This window comes from Acartia tonsa, chromosome 5, assembly GCF_053477335.1.
Source record: "Acartia tonsa isolate MP-2025a chromosome 5, ASM5347733v1, whole genome shotgun sequence".
NCBI classification, from domain to species: domain Eukaryota; kingdom Metazoa; phylum Arthropoda; class Copepoda; order Calanoida; family Acartiidae; genus Acartia; species Acartia tonsa.
In genome coordinates this window covers 33,246,204-33,268,640 of record NC_137264.1, presented here as the reverse complement: position 1 = coordinate 33,268,640, position 22,437 = coordinate 33,246,204, and the positions used below count along the sequence as shown (strand labels likewise).

At 32.9% G+C, this 22,437-nt stretch overlaps 4 protein-coding genes across 33 annotated transcripts in view; 2 read left to right on the top strand and 2 right to left on the bottom strand.

The window, feature by feature from the left end:
* Positions 1–22,437, top strand: part of Rrp45 (exosome complex component Rrp45) — a 350,250-nt gene that overhangs the window by 101,751 nt on the left and 226,062 nt on the right. The gene's annotated exons all lie outside the window — the stretch shown is intronic.
* Positions 1–22,437, top strand: part of LOC145319967 (uncharacterized) — a 274,659-nt gene that overhangs the window by 38,317 nt on the left and 213,905 nt on the right. The gene's annotated exons all lie outside the window — the stretch shown is intronic.
* On the bottom strand, positions 9,393–16,400 carry LOC145320319 (uncharacterized). Its single transcript, XM_080162729.1, has 11 exons — positions 16,273–16,400; positions 15,921–16,017; positions 15,744–15,810; positions 14,905–15,045; positions 14,472–14,541; positions 13,473–13,587; positions 12,598–12,645; positions 11,997–12,109; positions 11,561–11,655; positions 9,975–10,048; positions 9,393–9,531 (listed from the first exon to the last, which is right to left on the bottom strand). The coding sequence occupies exons 1-11, from the start codon at positions 16,358–16,360 to the stop codon at positions 9,510–9,512; spliced, it is 930 nt and encodes a 309-aa protein (XP_080018855.1). The 5' UTR covers positions 16,361–16,400; the 3' UTR covers positions 9,393–9,509.
* LOC145319964 (ELMO domain-containing protein 2) overlaps positions 18,006–22,437 on the bottom strand; it is a 101,701-nt gene continuing 97,269 nt past the window's right edge. For 3 of the 21 annotated variants that reach the window (XM_080162373.1, XM_080162376.1, XM_080162375.1), the window contains one exon: positions 18,006–22,152. In XM_080162373.1, the coding sequence (XP_080018499.1) occupies positions 22,102–22,152 (51 nt within the window). In that variant the 3' untranslated portion in view covers positions 18,006–22,101. The remainder of the gene's footprint in view (positions 22,153–22,437) is intronic. The other 18 variants (XR_013880086.1, XR_013880089.1, XR_013880073.1 and 15 more) reach the window with 18 other exon arrangements.

The following is a 22,437-nucleotide window of genomic DNA, read 5'->3' as shown; positions in this document are numbered from 1 at the left end:
TTGTAGCAAAGCTACTCCATAATTCGAAATGTCCATCTATCCAGCAATGTGAACTTTCGGCACCTATTCGAGATAGAAAGCTGAAATTTTGGTGAATATTCCCTATCCCAGAAATCAACCAATTTATAATTTACTTGGTCCGTCAGACTGTCGGTAATGTCCTAAAAGGCTGCACATGTTTAGGAGGGTCATCTCAAAAAACGCCCATCTCAAAAAACGTCCATCTCAAAAAAACGCCTTTTATTGTAAAAAGTCCTTTGATTATTCATAAGAATTAATTTATATTGCCTGTTATGTCAAAACTAACACTATTAATATACAAAATAGTTTTTTTTGTCTGTCTGTGTAAGTAATTAGCTATGTGTTCTTTAGAGCTAACCCGATGTTACTACTTTACTATGAAGAGTCTGATGTTTCTGCAGGACATTATCAAAGTTTACAATTTCTACCAGATTAAAAAATTATGCAATTTTACGATTTCAACAGAAAAAGGGATATATCTAGGCTCCATACTTCAAGTGTTTCGTGTCTGCCTGGAAGCCCTTTGTTTAGCAGCTCTACAACTGAGCAAGGTAAGGCATAATTTTGTTATTTAAATTAATCAAAATTGTGTACTTCAAATATAAGAACTACTTCATGAATTAGACTATAGTTATTTAATAGCGCAGCTACTCTAAACTTTTCAAAATTGTATTCTTTGAATAAAGCTTTGAATAAAGCAAACAAATTTGTTAATTAAACATTAAGATCTCGAAAACTACTGAACCGATTCTCAATTTTAGGAAATATTTACATTGATCCTGGATTGGTTAAAAACTATTTTATATTTATTCTAAAGCTTGGGATGGTTTTAAACTATTTATTGCCTTCTCTCACATAGAAGCTATTTCGGTAAATGTAAACTATCAACTTTTTATTGACACAATGATTCATTACTCAAACCGGCCAACTGTATTTTACTACTGCTGTATTAAAAATGTTGAAGTTTCACTTAAATTATAATAATTTTAAAGTGATTATTTAAAGTCCACACTTTTACTTTAAAAAAAGATTTTTAATTTGCTTTTTACCATTGCGGACAGGAAGTTTAAATTGTACTCTATAATTATCTAACATAACATGCAGGGATCTTCAGAGATAAGTAAATGGACGGTAAATTTATATACATCACCAATGTTTATAACAAATTTGTCCCTTCTGTATTTTTACACTTTTGTTGAAAGTTTTAGACACGGCTAGTTTTGAACCAACCAATCAAATTTAATAAAAGAATCCAAAGTTTTTCGACAACGAATAAATTTTGATTAAACTTTGGATACCAGTGTAATTTACAGTCAAATGTTCCCTCCCTCGGCCCTTATAAATTCTTAAAAAGTTCTTAAATGTTAATCAGTTAATTTTATAAATAAGAACAAAGTGTATGAACAATTCGGCCATATTATTGGTTAGAAACAGCACACATTTTTAAAAGTTCTGTAAACCATAATTAAAAATCCGAAACCTTTAATAGAAGTTTCACTTAAAAGATTTACATTTAATCAAAACACAATAAAAATTGTAGCCCAAAAACACTTGGAAATGATAAATTTTACGTCTGTTTTCTCTAGCCGCGTGAGTTCGTTGTTCATTTCATTGAGCTTTGTTATACTTTCATTCCTATTTTCAAATGGAACTTTCACTCAAACCAATGTTTAAGCTTGCCTCAAACCCCCACAACCACCCCCCCCCCCACCCTTTTTTAAAATTTTGAAAGAAAACATATTTCTAGCGAGGGATCTAACCCTATGGGCCTCTATACCTAGAGGGCAACCCTGCAGAACTTCTCTAACATTTACAAATGAAGGAAATCGCCAACCCGACTTGATCCGCATTTTGTGTATAAAGTGTTAGAAATGGGGTTAATGTTGAGTATTTAGTTTTACTTTTTAAAGTCTCGTTAATGTATGACTTAAGTGCAAGATAATACAGGTTTTTAGAAAGAAAAAACCTTATACAATATATATACTCTTCACATAATAATATGTATAATTGCAATTTTTATGTATCATGTTAAGGATTTTATTGAAAGTGGCACAGCTATGATGGACAAATCCAATAAAATTTCATGGACTCAATAAGGCTTAGGAATCACTAACGCTTAGACTAGCCTCAAAATTTGTGTATTTGTGTACAATTTACCAGAACTGGGACTTTCAATCCTTAAAATAATTATTGAATAAAATATTTAGCTAATCCTTTACATTTCATTTATACCAAAAAAATATTCTGTTCTATTACTTCATTTTAATTCAGATTGTTTTTTGTTCAAAAATAGGGTTAAATTGGTAATTCTATTTATATATATGTAATTACAAGTTTTTTTGTTTGAAGCTGAAGATCTCGGAAATTCTGGTTTCACAGTTCAGGTAAGCTTTTTAAATATTTGATGGTGGTATAAAGCTTTTTAGAGGCCAGGGACAAAACAACTTGAATGTATAATACATAGGCAAGACGTTATAATGGAATGTAGGTACATAAATATTTTGACCACTTTACTCATACTTCAGCGCTCTTTGCGAAATCTACTTACTAAGAGCAAACCAGTAATCTTGTGCCATTACATTGAGAACAGGCAAATTATCATCAATACTACAAGGCACTAATATCATGTACTTTCTGTTTTCCTTTTTTTTGTCGAGAAGCTACTTTATAAGAATCATCAATAATACATTGCACTAATACCATGCACTTTCTGTTTTGCTTTTCTATGTAGAGAAGCTCCTCTATAAGAATCATCAATAATACATTGCACTAATACCATGTACTTTCTTTTTTGCTTTTCTAAGTAGAGAAGCTACTCTATAATTTAATACAAGGCACAAATGTTATTTACTTTCTGTTTTGCTATTTTTTGTAGAGAAGCTTCTCTATAATTTTCATAAGTAATACAAGGCACTAATATAATGTACATTTTGTTTTGCTTATCTTTGTAGAGAAGCTACTCTATAATTTAATACAAGGCACTAATATCATTTACTTTCTGTTTTGCTATTTTTTGTAGAATAGCTGCTCTATAATAACCAACAGTAATACAAGGCACTGATATTATGTACTCTCTCGTTTGCTTGCTCAGTAATCTATAGAGGTAAGACAATTGACAAAAATTTGATATACTTTACCAAATGATAATAAACAAGAATACAAATTATGTAGATAAAAAATATCAGTTGAAATGTTTATACACTACTAGGTTCGAACCAAACAATGAAAATGTAATAAAAGAACTCAAATTAGGCGCAACTCATTACTATGAAATTTTAGGACTTCCATGCAAAGGGCCTAAAATAAAAGGGTTCGTTGTCTGCAATAGTACCTGCATACTTGCTTCTGAAACTTCATAATAACTGTGCCCTCTGTTGATCATCTAAAATTATCTTAAATAGAAGTTAAGTATGATCTTTTCAATTACACAAGTGTCATGAACTTCAGTTATGGTTAATTGAATGGGCCGTTTCTCATTGAAAACAGTTAATACAAGATTCAAGAAAGCCTAAAATGTCACGTGTGACGTCATAAAAATATGTCTAAAAAGGAAGGATGAGAGGAGTAGTGGGAAAAGCAACCCCCAAAAAAGAGATGGATGTTTATGACGTCACTCGTGACATTTTAGACTTCTTCCAAGATTTCAAGTTTTAATTTAGAATATTCACCCAAAATTGAACTTAACTCCTCGGCCAGACTAGCAAATCTTATATTCATTAGCGCACAATCACGACGATCAGTAATAAAAGTCTTTTAATAAAATATCAAAAAACTAATTTATAGCAGGGAGTAAGGGAGGGGACAATGGGCAATTAATTCAATATAGGAGTTATCAAAGAAAGGGCATGAAATCCAGTTTAATCCAATAAATTTGTAGGAAATTATAAAGGGATTGTTAATTGAATAATAGATTTCCATAGCATCATGTAAAGTGAAATCACAACTTGTTTTTGATGAAATATATTGAGGTTTTTTGGTGTGATTTTTATATTAAAAGATTATTGGATCCGGCCAGCTGCTAGCAAGAATATGACTGCCCCTTTTTATTCTGTTTATTTCCCTTGCCCTTTGCCCCCACCTCCCTTCTCCCCGCCTGCTACATTCCAAACTAACACAACGAGTGTTTATTTCCCTTACCCCCACTTCCCTTATCCCTTCTCCCCGTCTGCAATATTCAAAACATACATAACGAGTAGCGGTATTTCATGCGCAAGTCCCCAAACTCAGTCAGAAACTGCTAAATTCTTGCACATTCCCTTTAAGCCAGTCCCCAAAGTCTGAGACTCCTAAAAATTGAATATTCGATCCATTGTCCCCTCCCTTACTCCCTGAATTTATAGTGACGTTTAATTCCATATGAAACAAGAAAATAGCTAATTTCCAAAACCATTTTATGCTGCTTTGTTTGCGTGCAACTAATTGAATGGATGTAAACAAACTAAACTCATTTTTTTAAACAGGCCAATTTTTCCACCATTCCAAATTTCTAATTTGCTTAATTATCTATCAAGCAGGCTAGGGGGCCGAGCGCCCGCGGCTAGGCAGGCCAGGGGGCCGAGCGCTGCGGCCATGACCTTTATTAACAGTGGAGGCTACTTTTCTTAGGAAGCTACTTTGTCCGGAAGCTACTTTGTCGTAAAGCTACTTTGTCCTGAAGCTACTTTGTCCAAAGCTACTTTGTCCAAGATTCATTGCAAAAGCTATTTTCAGCTACTCCGGTCAAAGGGAAAGGCTGAAATTAATTAAAGCGATTTATTAATTATACATTCAAAATTTAATTGTTCAAAGAGGACTATCCACGAACAAGAGCACGTTATTCTAAGTACCTTCCAGCATTGATCCTGAGTATTTTCTTTCAGAATATAATAGGTCACCATATATTATTGATATATTGACGAGAAAATTTATGTTTTACCACTTCAAGTTGAAGAAAAGTAAAAAAATGTACACCATTTTTAGTTAAAATTATATCAAACGTTTTGTTGAGTTCGGGGTGTCTTTAATTGTCCATGTTGTCAAATGATAAAAATAAAAAAAAGTCAAAAGCACATTTACTATATCTCATATGTATGTTTATATTAATGCAATATGGATTAATTTACAATCTATATAATACGATTATTCGCATATGTATCATCAAATATCCATTTTATTAAAAGAATTAGCTTCATAAAAGTTTTCAAAATCAATTAAAATACCTAAAAAAACATGGTGAAACATAAATTTTCTCGTCAATATATCAATAATAAATGGTGACCTATTATATTCTGAAAGAAAATACTTAGGGTCAATGCTGGAAGGTACTTATAATCATGTGCTCTCGTTCGTGGATAGTCCTCTTTTGATTTTTTTCTTGGAAGTTTGGAGCTTTTTTAGCTAGTAGTAAATATTGAGATAGGATGAGGGTTGATATGTACAAAATCGGAAACTAAGATTCAGCTGGTCGTACTGAAACATGTTATTTCAATGGATATATTATTACTTAGATGTTACACCAGATTTTTATGTTCCTTAATACAGGGAAACTCGCAGAAGGCTAAAATAAGATTAAGCACAATATAACTTCTATACCCAATCTCCTCCCCTCCTACTGGATGAACGAAATAAGTTCCATGTTAGCAAGCTAATTTTTTTCTTGGCATAACATCCACGTATATTTTATGTCCATGGTAATTTCACAATTTTTTCTGAACATTTGCCACCAAAATTAAGAGGATTTTCACACGTTTTACTACAGATAATTATGTATATGCTCTACATCTAACTACATAAGTAAGTGTAAGGACAGGCAACGTTACAACCAACATTAGTTTAACAATTTATTGCATTTGTGCCTGTGTATATCAAGTGTACCAGTCAAAACTGTGCATGGTAAAGAGGTGCACATGTTTATGGGCTAATGCTTACCCCTACTGTATCGGCATGATTGAGCCGAGATCTTTTCGCTCAATCAAATTGCTGATAGACAATCAACCCAACACTTGCTGTCCAACGAGGATAGATAATGCAGATATTTTCTCGTATTCATTTGAATCTGGTGGATAGGAACCGGTTCTCATCCATACGAAAAAACTATGTCTAGCATCGTATTATATCCAGCTTTCTACGAATATAGAAATGTACAATCATAAGATAAAAACCAGTTTTAATCTCATAATTGTACTTTCTATATCCGCGGAAAGCCGTTTATAATACGATGCGAGAAATAACTATTGCAAATCTTTATTGAAAAGATGAAAACCAAACATCTAAGAAAAATATAAAATACATTAGAAAAATAACACATATAAATGCAACAGTCAGATCGATTAAGCGTAATATGGTCATAGATTGTTTAAACGAGAACAGAATGTTATTTTTAATGTGATACATCAAAATTAACATGTTACATAATTACGATTGGTCTTTTTTTTTATCAAACAAAACAAAGAAAATAATCTACTTTTTTATTTAACTGAAGAAATTACTTTAGGATTTGGCCTTATATTCAACAAGCATGTAATAAATCGTTTTCACGACATATACATTCGCCTCATGTGTTCTCTGATAAACATAAGAAAAAATGCGCTGAATGGAGAACATGCGTCTCACTATGAATGCCACACTCTGGGAGGTATCTCTGATGGAAATGTCGTCATCGCTGATTTTTAGAGTAAGGATTAATGGGTGTGGGAACTTTCATTTAGTACACGACACATAGACTAAAAGAACTCTTCCTTGTGCCGATACACCTACTCTAACTGTTTATGACAATCAGATGTAGGAACAATTTTAACATCTGTAGTTATGACACGGTGTCGGTCCGAGATTCAAACCTATCACCTCCACGATGACGAGTGGATTCGCTACGTGTTGAGCCACGTTTGCACATATGGGTTAAAACTGAGGCCAAGGTTCAGTTGTAATTAATCTATGCAATAGGTCAGTTTCCAAACTTTATCTCCAATAATTTTATTTTGTGTATAATTAACCCTTACAGCTCGGGCCCCAATTCCCACCTTAATTCCCCCCTCTATCTCGGCTCCTGTTACAGATAAATTTTTTTCTGGTGGTTAATGTGTATTTTTAGAGAAAATTACTTTTTCTAGTTATAGCGGCCAGGCCGCTCCTTAGCCGCTTTTTAGCGGCCAGCCGCTAAATTTTAAAACAGCTGTAGAGCGGCCAATTTTGCAGCTAGGATGACCAAATTTTAGTACGAACTTTTATTTTTCATAACAAAAAAATTACTTTTTCTGATCATCGCCAAAAAACGGCAAATAACGGAAACCGCCATTTTCGGCGGTTACGGCGGTAAAACGGCGGTTGGCGGCGCCAATTAATATTTTTATCTGTTTGAAGTTGCTCAAGGATTTACCAAAAAAAATTATAGGACTCTAGCTGTAATAGAAGCCACGATATTCATGATATATGTCTGTAGTAAAAGCCGGACAAAAATTGGTCATAAAGTCGGTCAGGGAGCGGTCAAACGGTCATGACACAACTTTTCTCAGAAGGTCATTGATATCTAAGTATTCACCAAAAAAAATTTTAGGTTTCTCCTTATACACAAAAGTCATAATGTAGAAATTAAGATTTATTTAGAATTTTTTTCTAATTTTGGTGCTACCCAACCGACTTTGACCGGACACCACGACCGACACAGACCAGATATCCTAATAAAATCAACTCTTGCCGACGTATAATTACTAAACTTAAAAAGTCATGAAGTCACAGCACTCCATCTTACCTACAAAAAAAATGAGATTGAAAAAACTAGAGGGGGGGGGGGCTCTTTGAGCCCCCCCCCCCCCCCCGATCTGTAAGGGTTAAGAGGTAAATCTGTTCATCAAACATTCATTAATAGCCATTGTCTTATCTCTTAGAATCCCTGTAAAGTAGCTGTCAATTTGAATCTAGTGCAATTAGCAAGGCAGGGTGTTTAAAAAGTGTTTTAAATGAAGGGGGATGTTAAGAGTTAAGCTCAACAGTGAAGCAAATTATATTGTGTTTTTACAAAAAAAATTTGCCTCTAATATATCTATTTGTCGTTTATTAATTTGAAATTAAAATTATTCATTTGAAAAGATTTTTAATTTACAAAAGATTGTCATATATTTATGATGAACAATTAATCAAAATCCTTCCTAAAATTATTTTTTGAGCAATGATTTGGAGAACAAGGTACAATATTTTAATCAAAGCACCTCTATAATAAGTTTGTTCTTGTAAATTTTGTTTTTAAAATAAATTTCAGCTGGTTTGAAGGAACATCTGGGTTTATTTTTCCTGTGATGAAAATTTTTACAATTTTGAACATTTAAACCCATTTAAATACACAAGATTACAATGTTGGTAGGAAATTGTTAAATACGCGTTTAAATCAGGAATAGAGGCGTAACCAATACCGTAATCTTTATGTAAACCTTCAATTACCTCGTACGGGCGGGATTGCAGTAAAGGAACTTATCGACTTGTTGTACTGTCCACTGTTCAGGTCCTGGCCCAGCAATCCAGGAGAACTAAGGATGACTGTTACGCACCCTTCTCTGTCCAAACACCCAAGGATATTAGGTTAAGTAACATCCAACAGACAACCAACTCTCTGTGATGCACGACCTTTGTCTGAGAAGTCCCAACTGTGCATGGTAACGAGTTGCGCCTGTTTTGGGCCAAGGCATTCGTCCTACTCTAACTATTTATGTCGCGCATCTGACATAGCGTCTTTAACGTCTTTAGTTATGACGCGGTGTTAGTCCGAGATTCGAACCTATCACCTTCCCGACGACGAGCGGATGCGCTACGTGTTGAGCCACGGTCGCGGGTTTTATGTAAAAGTAACAGGATGTTTGTCTGTATTGTGTACGGAAGGATCTCACTGACCGCTGTACAAAATGATTTTCCTTTACAGTGTAGCTCCTCATAGGTCTTGGGAACGGAAGGTTTATAATTATTTTGGGGGAGGATGCCTCCACCCTACCAAGATAAAACGCCCCTAAATAAATGTCCCCTAAAAAATAACTAAAATTTAAAGTTGGAGAAGGATGATTCCTCCCTCCCCCTATAGGTCTTTTATATAAGTAACAAGATGTCTGTCTGTACAGAAGGATCTCTTTACCCGGTGAAACACCCTAAATGATTTCCCTACACAGTGAAGCATATTATAGGTTCAAGAAAGGTTTGAAATTAATTTATTTACCTCTAACCTCCAAAGAAAAAAAAATACCAACCCCGCCCTATATTTTTTCACTTTAAAAAAACTAAAATTGCTGGATTAATAGGTCAACAATTTTTAGGGAAGCTTTAGGGAAAATTTGGTCATATTTTGAAGCATACAGAAATTTTCTTCTTTAGAATATTAATAACTATTAAATATCATTTTTATATAGAAAGTATTATATGTAAAATTAGATTAAATAAAATCTAAATGTGTTATTTATTAACTAAACAATATTTTTAACAAGGAAAGTAATTAACAATTTTCAAATCCCATTTCAAAATTTTAGACCATATCAAGGTGTTATACCACAGTATCTGAAATAGTTTTAATATCATTTTGTAATTTTATTAACAAACATAATCATATAAATTATTGATTTAACAAGGATGCCAACATCCATAAAACGAAAGGCTTGAGAATCAAACGGTGGAACAAACAATCATTTACACTTGTAGAGTGTCATAACTTGTTAAGTAGAATATTAATTTATAATTCTAAACAAAATTGTTTGTAAATACAGGTTATTTTTTAATGGCATACTTACATTTGGACTTGAAAATAGAGAGGCATCACATATTATACCTTGTTTTTTAAGGTTTGGGTGATTTTTCATAGCTGTGAAAAGGTACACTCCCACAAAGTAGTTATAAACCTTCACATAAGCTGTAAAGGAGAAACATATCGGTTTAGAGATTAGCGAGATTTAAAGCTATAAATACACATACAGACAGAGAGGCATCCTGTTACTATTAATTACCTGTTGTTACAGTGAGATGCATTAGGTAAGTAGTAAACATAATATCCATCACAAAGGGTTACAGTCACATCATCCTATAATTAGGTAAGTAGTAAACATAATATCCATCACATAGGGTTACAGTCACATCATCCTATAATTAGGTAAGTAGTAAACATAATATCCATCACAAAGGGTTACAGTCACATCATCCTATAATTAGGTAAGTAGTAAACATAATATCCATCACATAGGGTTACAGTCACATCATCCTAGAATTAGGTAAGTGGTAAACATAATATCCATCACATAGGGTTACAGTCACATCATTCTATAATTAGGTAAGTAGTAAACATAATATCCATCACAAAGGGTTACAGTCACATCATCCTATAATTAGGTAAGTAGTAAACATAATATCCATCACATAGGGTTACAGTCACATCATTCTATAATTAGGTAAGTAGTAAACATAATATCCATCACATAGGGTTACAGTCACATCATCCTAGAATTAGGTAAGTGGTAAACATAATATCCATCACATAGGGTTACAGTCACATCATTCTATAATTAGGTAAGTAGTAAACATAATATCCATCACAAAGGGTTACAGTCACATCATCCTATAATTAGGTAAGTAGTAAACATAATATCCATCACATAGGGTTACAGTCACATCATTCTATAATTAGGTAAGTAGTAAACATAATATCCATCACAAAGGGTTACAGTCACATCATCCTATAATTAGGTAAGTAGTAAACATAATATCCATCACATAGGGTTACAGTCACATCATTATATAATTAGGTAAGTAGTAAACATAATATCCATCACATAGGGTTACAGTCACATCATCCTAGAATTAGGTAAGTAGTAAACATAATATCCATCACAAAGGGTTACAGTCACATCATCCTAGAATCAAGAATATCTTTCTTACTCTTTTAGATAGTCATACACGTGAAAAATAAGGAAAGAAATATGTCATTTCATTAAAAAACCAGGGCTCGGCAGTTGCGCGTTAGCCACGTATAAAAGCCTCAGTCAAATCGTAATATTATAAATTTAAATTTCAGCTGGATGAAAATCCGTCATAAAGAATTTTGTTTTGTTTTTTTGCACAAAATCGGATTTAAATTTGAGGCTTATGCACGGCTGAGGCGCGGCTGCCGAGCCCTGCTTAAAACCTTACATAAATAAAATTCCATCCCTACACTAGCGAATGGAATGTAATGATATCCTTATCTTTATAAGGATATATTTATAATTAAACTCTCCCATAAATGATAAGGTTGCTGGAAGAAAATACGCTCCATCCCTATGATATTCTCTAGGATATAAAGGAATTACATCATCTGAATAATAATATAAAATCCCTATGGAAAATATAAGATGCTGTGACTTTGAGATAAATATAACCAGGGATATTTCTACTTTGTGTTGCCACCCAATTTTGGGATTTTATTTTAATAATTGTTGAAAATTATCTGTAATTCAATGCTATACATGATTTTCAATATAATTGAAAACCAGTTCTAATCTACCGGATATTAATCGGTTTCAAAGCCATACTGGAAAATAAATTATTATCCAAAGCTAACCTGATAGTTACAGTTACCATCAAAGAAATTATCAAAGCAGACAACCATATCTTCTTCACGTCCCATTTTGGTTGGATGAGTGCCTTTCAGAAAACCTAGAAAAATTTTGCTAGAACTAGAAATTGCTCCAAAAAATAAATTTTCTAAGAAAATATTCTACCAGCTGTACCCAATATATCTTAACCTAATTCAAGATAAAAACTGTCCTAAGGGTCTTTAGGGGATAAGACAATAAACGATAAATTGTTGTATGTAAATTCTCAATGATAATGAACAATAAATTATCCTTTCTTTAGATTAAATTGTTGGTTGAAATGTTTGGTACCTACCCATCAAAATTCGACAAAAGTTTTTGAGCAAAAGATGACGTGGCTATAAACCTTTGGGTACTCGTCTAATTTACAGTCCAATGTACCCTCCTTCCCCGTGACTTTACCTGAGCCATAGGCCTGGCAATGTACTGGTCCAGGAGTAGATTCTGGCATGATGATCCCAGCAGGCTCCTGGAACCTGTAGTACCCAGCTCCATGGAATTTACCAGAATTTCCCTGTTGATTTTGCCATGGATATTCAGGGATCTCAAGGGATAAGACAAAAAAGAAACAAGAAAATTAATGTGTATTTGTAGAAAAAACATGAATTTGATAATCATTTCTTTCTTGACAAACCTCTTTTTTTCTTATAAAATTTTTATAAAACCTTGAGAAATAAGACTATTGATGAGAACGTCATGTATGTATATCCCGGTGATGATAAACAAAGTTATTCCATCTGTAGATTAAAATTATTGGAAAAAACTTTTGGACCCGAACCAATCCAAAATCAATTGTTTCCAAAGTTTTGAAGCACCTAATAAGAAAACGTGGTTTAAAAAACTTAAATACCAGTGTAATTTATAGTCCAATACTCCCTCCCTCACTGGGTTAATTAAAAAATTTGCAGGTTAGCAAAGAAATAGAGGCATGGGTTTAAAAAAAGAAATATGTAGTCTAATGGATAGAGTACTTTTAAATGGCTGATTTTTTCCATGACATCCCGAATCACATTTGCAGTCTGTATTTAAGCCACAATCTCCATTATTATTCCTATTCACATCAAATAACATATTGCAAAAATTGAAAATTAACTAGAATATGTATTACAGTTAGGAGGTTGAATCCTTTTTTATAGAAGCAGAAATATAATCTAAGATTACAGTTTTGACCCTTTAAAAAACGTAATATATGATTCCATTTTCCCCTCTCTTGGTAATGATATAATTAGGCCGATATGATTTTTGTAATGTACCATTCCACTTTCAAAAGAAACGAAACTGGAATGGTATATTTTTTTTATTTACATAAAAAAATTGTAATTATAAATAGTATTTTATACATTTTTACGATTAACATAATTATGTCAATGTTAAAAGTATAAACAACTATTCCGTCCTTCTTGAAAGTGGAATTACAAAAACCGCATCGGCCTTAATAACATAACCAAGAGAGGCAAAATTGGAAGGGTAGATTACAAAAATTATATCGGCCTTGATGATATCATTACCAAGAGAGGGGGAAATAAAATCATACATTACGTTTTTTAGAGGGTCAAAACCGAAATAAAAGATTTTATTTCTGCTTCTATAAAAATAGATTGAAACTCCTAACTGTATTAGGTAATATACTATTGTCATTATATTTAAGAGTTTAGAAAACTCTATGTGGTTCATATTTTTGTACTATTTTATAACTTAATATTTCTATCAAATTCTAATAAGAATAAAAAAATAAAATCATATTATTAATACCAGTCCTGTTAGCCCAGGCCTTCGGACCGCCAAGGCCAACAAAATTGGAATTAATCTTATATATTTTTATTTTACTAGCTGTGAAAAGCTGACTATAATAAGATACTAAAATAATGTATTTGATGCCTGGCACTTCTGTCTCCTTCATCAAGAATTTTATAGTCAGTACACTGTGGGGGCAGGGAGGATATACAGTTCATACTTCCACTTATACATCCTTTACAGTCATGCTGGTGCTTGCCTAGTATCAAGAATAGTATAGTTAGTACACTGTGGAGGTAGGGAGGATATATAGTTCATACTTCCACTTATACATCCTTCACAGTCATGCTGGTGCTTGCCTAGTATATATGATTGCTAGCGGTTACGCTCCTAGCCACTAGGGGCTTTGTATTTGAAGACGCAGATAGGGGCTTAAAATGGCTTAAAACCATCCCAAGACTAAAATCTAAATCTAAATGATTTAGTGGTAATTAACTTATTAATATCTAAAGCTTCAGACAAAAAAACCTTATTTCTTTACATAGTAGGACTCTAGGGTCACTTGAGGTGGTGGCAGGTTCAATTCGACCCCCCTTTTTTTATTTTAGTTTCACAAAATAATTATAAAACTACACAGGCATTATGAGAAGCTACATTGTAAAAGAGAACCATATCGGTTTGCGATTTGCAAGATCCCTCGGTACAGACATACAAACAAACACACATGCATCCTGTTACTTATTATAAGGATATAACTATATATATAGTACACTATGGAAAGGGGTGAGATATAGTTCATATTATTGATACACAGTCAAATGCTTTACTTCAGTCAAATGAACAATTATCTAGACTCGGCTACCGTAGACTTTACTAGCATCTTAGTTAAAGGGATATCCAAGCCCAAAGTCAGTCAGTTCATTATGAAAAAAAGTCGCCTTTAGTTGACCAAAGTCAAAGAATTAGCAGCTGGAAGCCAGTTATTCAATTACATATGCCAATGAGCAAGCCTTGGGAGATTAAACAATTTTGGGCTAATTTTCACCCCCCCCCCCCCCTCTAATGGCAAAATCGTGTGTACGTCTATGTAGATACCTATATTACAATAAGTCACGTAGAGATAAATTTCAGAAGCATACTTACAGTTTTGTAGTAGGAAACAAGAGTTTGGGAACAAAGATGTTTCATTCCACCAGGTGTAGGCGTGACACTCCTATCATAATTGCATGCTGTAATTTTATCAACAGAATACTAAAGTCAAAAATTCAATATTTGAAAAAATTAACATGGTAGATATAGGTTTCTAGATGAAAAGTCATAATCATTTATATTAAAAACTTTATAGACGACATAAATGATTGAAACTGTACAGACATCTAACCTCATCTATAAAGAATCATAGAAAAATTTATTTTTAAGTTATATCACTAAAGAAACAATCCTATCCCCTTCCCTGTTAAATTTATCACTTAACTCTAATACAAGCGGGGGGCTCTAACCATTTGGGAAATTCATTAATGAAATAAAGCTTCACTAACGGAGATGTAGTTTCATATAAGTTGATTAAAATTGCTACCATATTATCTGAACAAAGCTGAAAGCATTCATCCACAGATTGAGCTGTCAATACATCCAGTATGTCATCAGCTCCATCACTACACCCACCAGACAACTCGCGGGGTATCAGTCCACTCACACAGTTCTCACATTCGTGGATCTTAAAAAAGATATTAATAATTCATGGTGCTTTCCCTAAAATTGTATAGCAAGCACAAAAAAACCTACAACCCACTTATTTAACTCCTGCGGGGCCTATGCCTTCGTGGTTAACCTAATATTAACTTCCTAAAGTAAAAAACAAACGCACGAAAAGAAACCCCCTTTCAAACTTTGTAATATACATTAAATATAAGGGGGGTATCTGTGTTTGACCAGATACTTAAAGGGAAACCACCAAACTCATTGATCAGCTAACTACAAGGATGAAAACATAACTAATGGGAGAATCTAATAATAATTATAAAATTTTCTGAGAATTATTGCCAGACAAAAAAAAAGCTGCTTAGTTATCCAATAATGTAATTTGTTTGGTACATTTTTTATATTTCAGATTTTGTCCTTAGTATAAATGACAACCCTTCTTCCCTCCCCCCCAGGGACAAGGGAACGATAATCTCACAAACAATTCTAAAGGAAAATTTCCCCACAACTCCCTCTTCCCGACCCCTCTTCAGTTACATGACAAAAACAAAATATACTTCCACTTACTTTATAAGGTTTCGTGATTTTTTTTTGTAGAATTGTAAGTTAGAATATCTACCCCTGCCCCCCTCCCCCCCAAAAAATTATCTTGTTTGTTGGTAATTATTTATGCCTTTTTCCTGATCATTATGATACAAAAATAAATAAATTAACCTTGCGAGGAAACTTGAAGATGTAGCACATATCCATGACGCCAGAGTAAGTCCAGGTAAAACCCTGGAAATTACCAATTCTTTCAAATGCAAGATCATTGGACAACAGGCGACGGGACAAAAAGACTAAAATCCGCCACCTACCAAGATGCCAGCAAATAAAGATATTGGTTCCTGGCAATCTGGATCCTGTTGGCAATTCTGGAGACACTTGTCAACACTTTCTACGCCAGGTAAAAGCACATCCGCACTATTATCAAAGTCCCAGGTGATGCCTGGTACGAGAGGTGGTCAGTAATAATCAGTGATCTTAAGGGATAAGACGATGCACCAAATGATGATTAATAACACCTTCTGTAGATTAAAATTATTGGTTGAAAAGATTGAACACTACAAGTTTTGAACCATTCAATCAAAATTAAATAAGAGTGACTCAAGTTTTTAAATTGACCAATGAGATTAAGTTAAGAACCAGTTTAATTTACAGTCCAATGTCCCGTCCCTGTCTGGTATTTACTGACAATCCCTGCCTTCCATGGTGCTGTTACATCCAAAGACAATGCCAGCTTGGAAAATATTCCCTACCCACAGAAATGATAACAAATAAAAAATTTGCATTTTGTATGTTATCGATTTGAAATATTTCTTTATACTGAACATTTTCTTTTCTTATCTCAATTTAATTTTTCTGTACAGTTTTTTTAAGTACACATATTAGAGTAAAACACTAGAGGGGGAAGGGGTTAAAGACCCTGTGCCGACTTTTAATTAGGTTTTTAAAAATCAACGAATAGCGTTGGGAATATAACACAGCCAAGTCGCTACAAAAGCGCAGAAAGCAATTTGCTGGCAGGCGAAAGAGGTCCTTAAAGGGGGGATCCAGGTAGTTGTTATTTATTTATACTATTAATTTATTGTATACATTGATATCTTTTTCGTGCTATTATCATGTTTAATATAATTACAAATTAATGTCCAGATAATAGATCTATTACCCAAGATGTACTGTCAGACACAACAATGCGTCTAACTTGCAAAGAATTTCTAGGAGCCGAAGTTTTTTGTTTATATTTAGTCATATATTATTCAAGTTTTGAATGGTAAAATTTTAAAAACTTACTTTCCGAATGTCGTCTTAGAATCAAAATTTATTGCAAAAATTTTATCTTTACTCTGTAACTGTTTGACATAATAAAGTTTTAAAAACATTTATACCAAGTTGTACATTCAAAGGTTTATTAATTTTTGCTTGTACTTTTCAAGGAGGGAGGGGATATTGGGCTGTTTCTTACACTTGGCCCAGAAGTTTTATAATAACGTTTTATTATTCGCTGGCTTAATAACTTCGGGACTTTTATTAAGTTTTTGATTGTTTGTTCATATAGTTGAGTGTACAAACGTTTCAACCAATAATTTCAATCTACAGAAGGGATAATGTTGATATTTATAATCATTGGGTGGTATGTACATCAATTTATCGGCCATTTTCTTATCCCTTTAACTCATTGCGGACTTTTACAGATTAACCTGGATAACAACATACATAAAAGCGAAGCTCTATTATCTGACGGTGTAACATTATCACTTAAAAAGTGCCAGAACTATAAAATCAAAATATTAATGTTATATAAATTAACAAATATTCAAATTACATTTATTTAGACATACTTATATTTTTAGGACTTTGTCCTAAAATGATATAAAGAATCACGATAATTTTGACCAACAAAAACTGTTGTCAAAGAAGTGAAAAAACGGCATGTTTTTGATAAACATACGGACAACTATAATGTTGCAACGTTTTCTAAATCGTACCTAGCTTTCACAGGAATCGTCATGCAAAGTTTGAAATCAATCAATAAAGCAATTCTAATATGCCTAAATCAACAATAACAGCTTTTAATGCCCTTATTTTTAGCTTCAAACAGCTTCGCTACAAATGGAAGTAATCGTCATTGTTAACTTTATATATCAAAATCTTTACAACAAATAGAAATTGAACGCGAGGGCTAAAAGTGGCCCTGTAGAGTTTTGGGCATAAAGTAACTTTGATATATTGTTCGAAAATTATGAGCAATTTAATTGATTAATCTAATCTTTTACTCCAACTTTCATTACAAACATACCAACCCCAAAGAAAATCTAGAATTTTAGGACCATTCTTTTGAAGGTCCTTAGGGCCATGCAAAGAGCATGCATTTTTGAAATTGGTGGAAAAGTTAGAAACTAAACGCCTTTTTCCAAAAGGCAAAAAAACACTTGGTTGACCTAAAGTTAAAAGCATTTATTAACAGCATAGGATTACAAAAAATATATAAATTCTGTATAATTGCATATTACTTGGGGTAAAATCAAATCAATAAAAGCATAGTAAAAATAACTAATTATAACTAAAATCATATGTTATTTGAATTATGATAATTATTATTTACGCCTAAAAATGTATTCGAGTAGCAATATTCTAATATTAATTGTAAAATGAGAAGCGAGTTGAACAAATCAGGCAGGCTCCCTCATGCGCCTAGTCGACCACAGAACCCTGCCCCACTCCTAAACTTTTGTAGGGGGGGGTTGGTTTCTCGTTTTTGCTTATTACTTTAATTCAGGTTAGGTTATATGTTAATGACTGGGTAGCCCTGCAAGGTAAGGGTCTTATGCAGGGGAAAAATCAAATCCATGTAATCAAACATATAGTGGGGGGGGGGGGGAGGGAATCAGTGCTAGATAGGGACTTTATATGAAATCACCATTCTATATTGTAGATATTACATTGTTACATATTGTAATGAGTATTTAGTTATGATTGAATGTTATCAGTTATCAGTAATGTATTATATAGGTACCTATACTTTTTCCCATACTTGCTTTTTATCATATATTCATCATATTGAATGACTTAAAAGTAAGCTCGGTCTTTAGGTTTTATCCTTATATAAAAAAATACCAGGATGTGTGCCTGTCAGTCTGTAGCAAAGTAACTCTCTAACTTCTGGACAGATATGGTTCTCTTTAACAATATAGCTTCTTATAGGTCTAGATAAGAGTAACATATATTTTATATGAGGGTACCTCCACACTCCCAAGAGAAATCGCCCAAAAGTTCAAACTCTTCAATTAATGACAATTGTATAAAACTGGCAGAAAACAAATGATATCAGAATACAAAACATATTTTAATAATCGCTAATAATTTTAGATAGTGGTTGCTAATTACAAAATCAAACTTAAAATTAAAACTACTTTTGATTAGGTATTAAACGTTATTAAAAAAAATAGTTAAAATAATCCTTTACTATAAAAGCAAATCACTAATTTAATTTAAAAGTTTACCCCGCGAACCTTAATTTTCTTTGAGTAATGCCGCTACTCTATTTCTAAGATAAGTACGTACAGTCGTACACATATTGTTATTACTAACAGATTACTGTTCTTTTAATTTACTCTCGGGTGCGCCACTGCCATCCCCGATCCTTTTTAAAACTTCTCTAAAAAAAGGAGAACTTTATCAGTACAGAGCTGGATCTTTAAATCATTTTAGTGGTGAGCCAGATCGGGGTGAGCCGAATTTCAGCCAATCACAGCGCGGCATTATATAAAATGCTGTGCTCTCATTGGTGGAAAGTTGGCTCACCCCGATCTGGCTCACCACTAAAATGATTTAAAGATCCAGCTCGGTAGTTACTGAAATCTGAAGCTTCAAGACATAATAAAATTTAAAAATGTTGCTGCTTACTTATGACAAAGTTGTTCTCACTTTGAATATGATTAGCTACAATATTACTGTTCTAGCGGCTACGCCCCCAGAGGCCTTTCGGGCACTTGTAGGAAGGGGGGGGGGGGGGTGAGGAGTCAATCATCCACTTTACATTTTAGTTTAAAAGTAAAAATAAACCTATTCCTGATCTAAGAGAAGCCTCCCCATAAAGGAGAATTCTATCAGTCCACCCAAGATTTTTAATGCGAACAAAGAAAGACACACTTCCTGATACTTCTACATAAGGATTAACAGAATAGATTGTCTACAAAAAACAAAACAAAATATTTTAACAAAATGAGACCTAAGACACACACGAATGCCAAAATAATAAAATTCTAGCAATTCATAATTTTTAATTAGTTTACATTTGTAGATTACAACTTCTTATAATTATTTTTTTCTCATTTTTATGGGTTATTTGAAATTAGTTTGTTACATCCCCAATTGAAAATGATTGATCACTTTTCATATGGCAAGATATGATATATTTTTCTTCAAAAATCCACCTGTATCTAAAAATGTGGCACTTTTCATAAATATTCCTCCATGTAAAAACAAAGGGGGGAGGCGGATGTGCCACTTTTTGAAACCAAAACTAAAAGTCATAAAAAAAGAGTTACAGGTCTGAGATTTTGCATGGCAGTTGCTTAATAGGGGTACAATATGGAACTGTGAAGAAACAGCGGCGCAACCGCCGAAAATCGCCGAGAAAAGGCAAAAAAAAATTCGGCGGGAAACGGTGGTTTTCGGCAGTTGCGCCGCCGTTTCTTCACAGTTCCATATTGTACCCCTATAAAGCAACTGCCATGCAAAATCTCACACCTGTAACTCTTTTTTAGATGAGTTCCTTTGTTGACTTTTAGTTTTGGTTTCAAAAAGTGGCACATCCGCCTCCCCCCTTTGTAATGTTTATGACAGGTGGTTACAAATTTGGTCTTAAGATCTGAATGTAGTTTTTTAATCTTACTAGAGCCAACACCAGTGAGGTGGGAAAGGAATGGGTCTGTATATTACACTGGTACCCAAAGTTTTACAACCACTATCTTATTCGTTTGCTCAAAAACTTTTGACAAAAACTTTGGATACTACTGATTGGAACCAATTATTTTTCGAGCCAACGAATAAGATAACGTGGTTATAACAATTTTAAATTAGCATTTTAGCCAAATGTTAAAAGTTCTTTATTTTTATGATTTTTTAAATTGTTGTTAAACTGATGCGATACTTATATGGACATAATTGTCCTTGTTTTAACCAATTATGCATTAACAAAACATTTAAAAAGAAATCAAGATATAGCCAACATTCTAAGCTACCAACTAATAACATAATAAGACAACAGCACCAAAACAAATGTAAAATGTTGGCTAAATCTTTTTATTAATATCAAGACTAGCGGCTGAGTCCCTAGCATCTATTGGCTCTATATTCAAAGAGGCATAAAAGGGCTAGAAAAAGAGCAAAACCACCACGGCACCTGTGGGAAGGGAATTGGTTCAGTAGTTATTGAGATCTTAAGAGAAAAATCCTTACAATTTTATATAATAGGATATGATTAGGTTTAAGGGGCGAGTGATAGATAGATACAAACTAATCAAAAATATACTTCATCATACAAGAGTTTTTATTCTTCTTGTTTTGTTTTATCACAATTTTGTTTGGTGTGTCTGTCTGTGGTTTTATAGTGAGCAGGGGGGTTCTTTTTTATCTTTAACTTTAGATATGTTACAATAATAACTTATTTTTATCAAGTTTATCTATCTATAAAAATTATTTTAAAACCAAAATTGCTGTTAGATTTTAGGGGTGAATGTTATTAACTTTTCAGGGGAAGGGTAAAAAAGCATATTTTGATGCAAAATTTACTCTGTGAAATAAATAGGCATACGTCATTTAAAATTCAAATTTGAACCAATTTTAATTTTTTATGTCAAAAAAAGTTAATGTTTGAAGAATATACTACATTTTAAAGTATCAAAAAAGTAAATTTAGCATCAAAAGACGACTTATTCTGCCTTCCCTTATAAAAAACTAGATGAAAATAAATACCTACACACCCCTACAAAATCTAAAATACATAATCTTATTTACTTTACATAATAATTAAAATTAATTACAAAATATAATGATTATTAATATCACTAAAATGGACAAGCTAAGATTTAACATGGCTTATGAATATAGCCATGAACATAAGAATCATAATTTTGGCTTTATTTATTTCATTGTTTGATGTGAATAACCTTATTGGCAGGGTATAAAGATAGGTTACATATTTTTATTATTATTATCAACTTTGTTTATATTTAGTATTATTATGTTTCCTAGCAACTATAGGAAACATTTTTATTTTACTTTATTTTAGAATTAATGAAACTCAGTTTTAAAAATGGCATTTAGCACTAATAAACAGCTTTTTTTTAAATCATTAATTGCCAAAGAAATTTTTTTGTTACTGAAAAAAGCTTTTGTTTAAAAAAAACTGTGGGCATTTTATCTATGCTGAGGTTACTATATATTCTATGTTGATATAATTTGTCCATGACTCTTAGGGGGTTAGTAATTAGTTGGTTTATGTTGTGTACCAGGTGTGGGTACCAGCTTACACAGTATCTATTTCCAGATTCAGCTTGAAGCACGTGGTCGTATCCTGGTCAAAATAATTCATCTTTATATTTTTTAATTGAAAAATAGGTGCTTCCAATCGAATTGCCTGACGTGCAATTTTATTAAAATTGAAAATAAGGATAATTTTTTTATACATAATCCCTACAATCCTAAACCTGCAGGGCCTATACAAATACATGATCTCTTCCTAAACTCTACAGGGCTACCCTTTACCCATACTAATCTAACCTAGCCTACGGTAAATTTTACGAAACTAACCTCCTTCCCCCCTGGTTTTCAATTATTTTAAAACAATATCCTCAAAAATAAT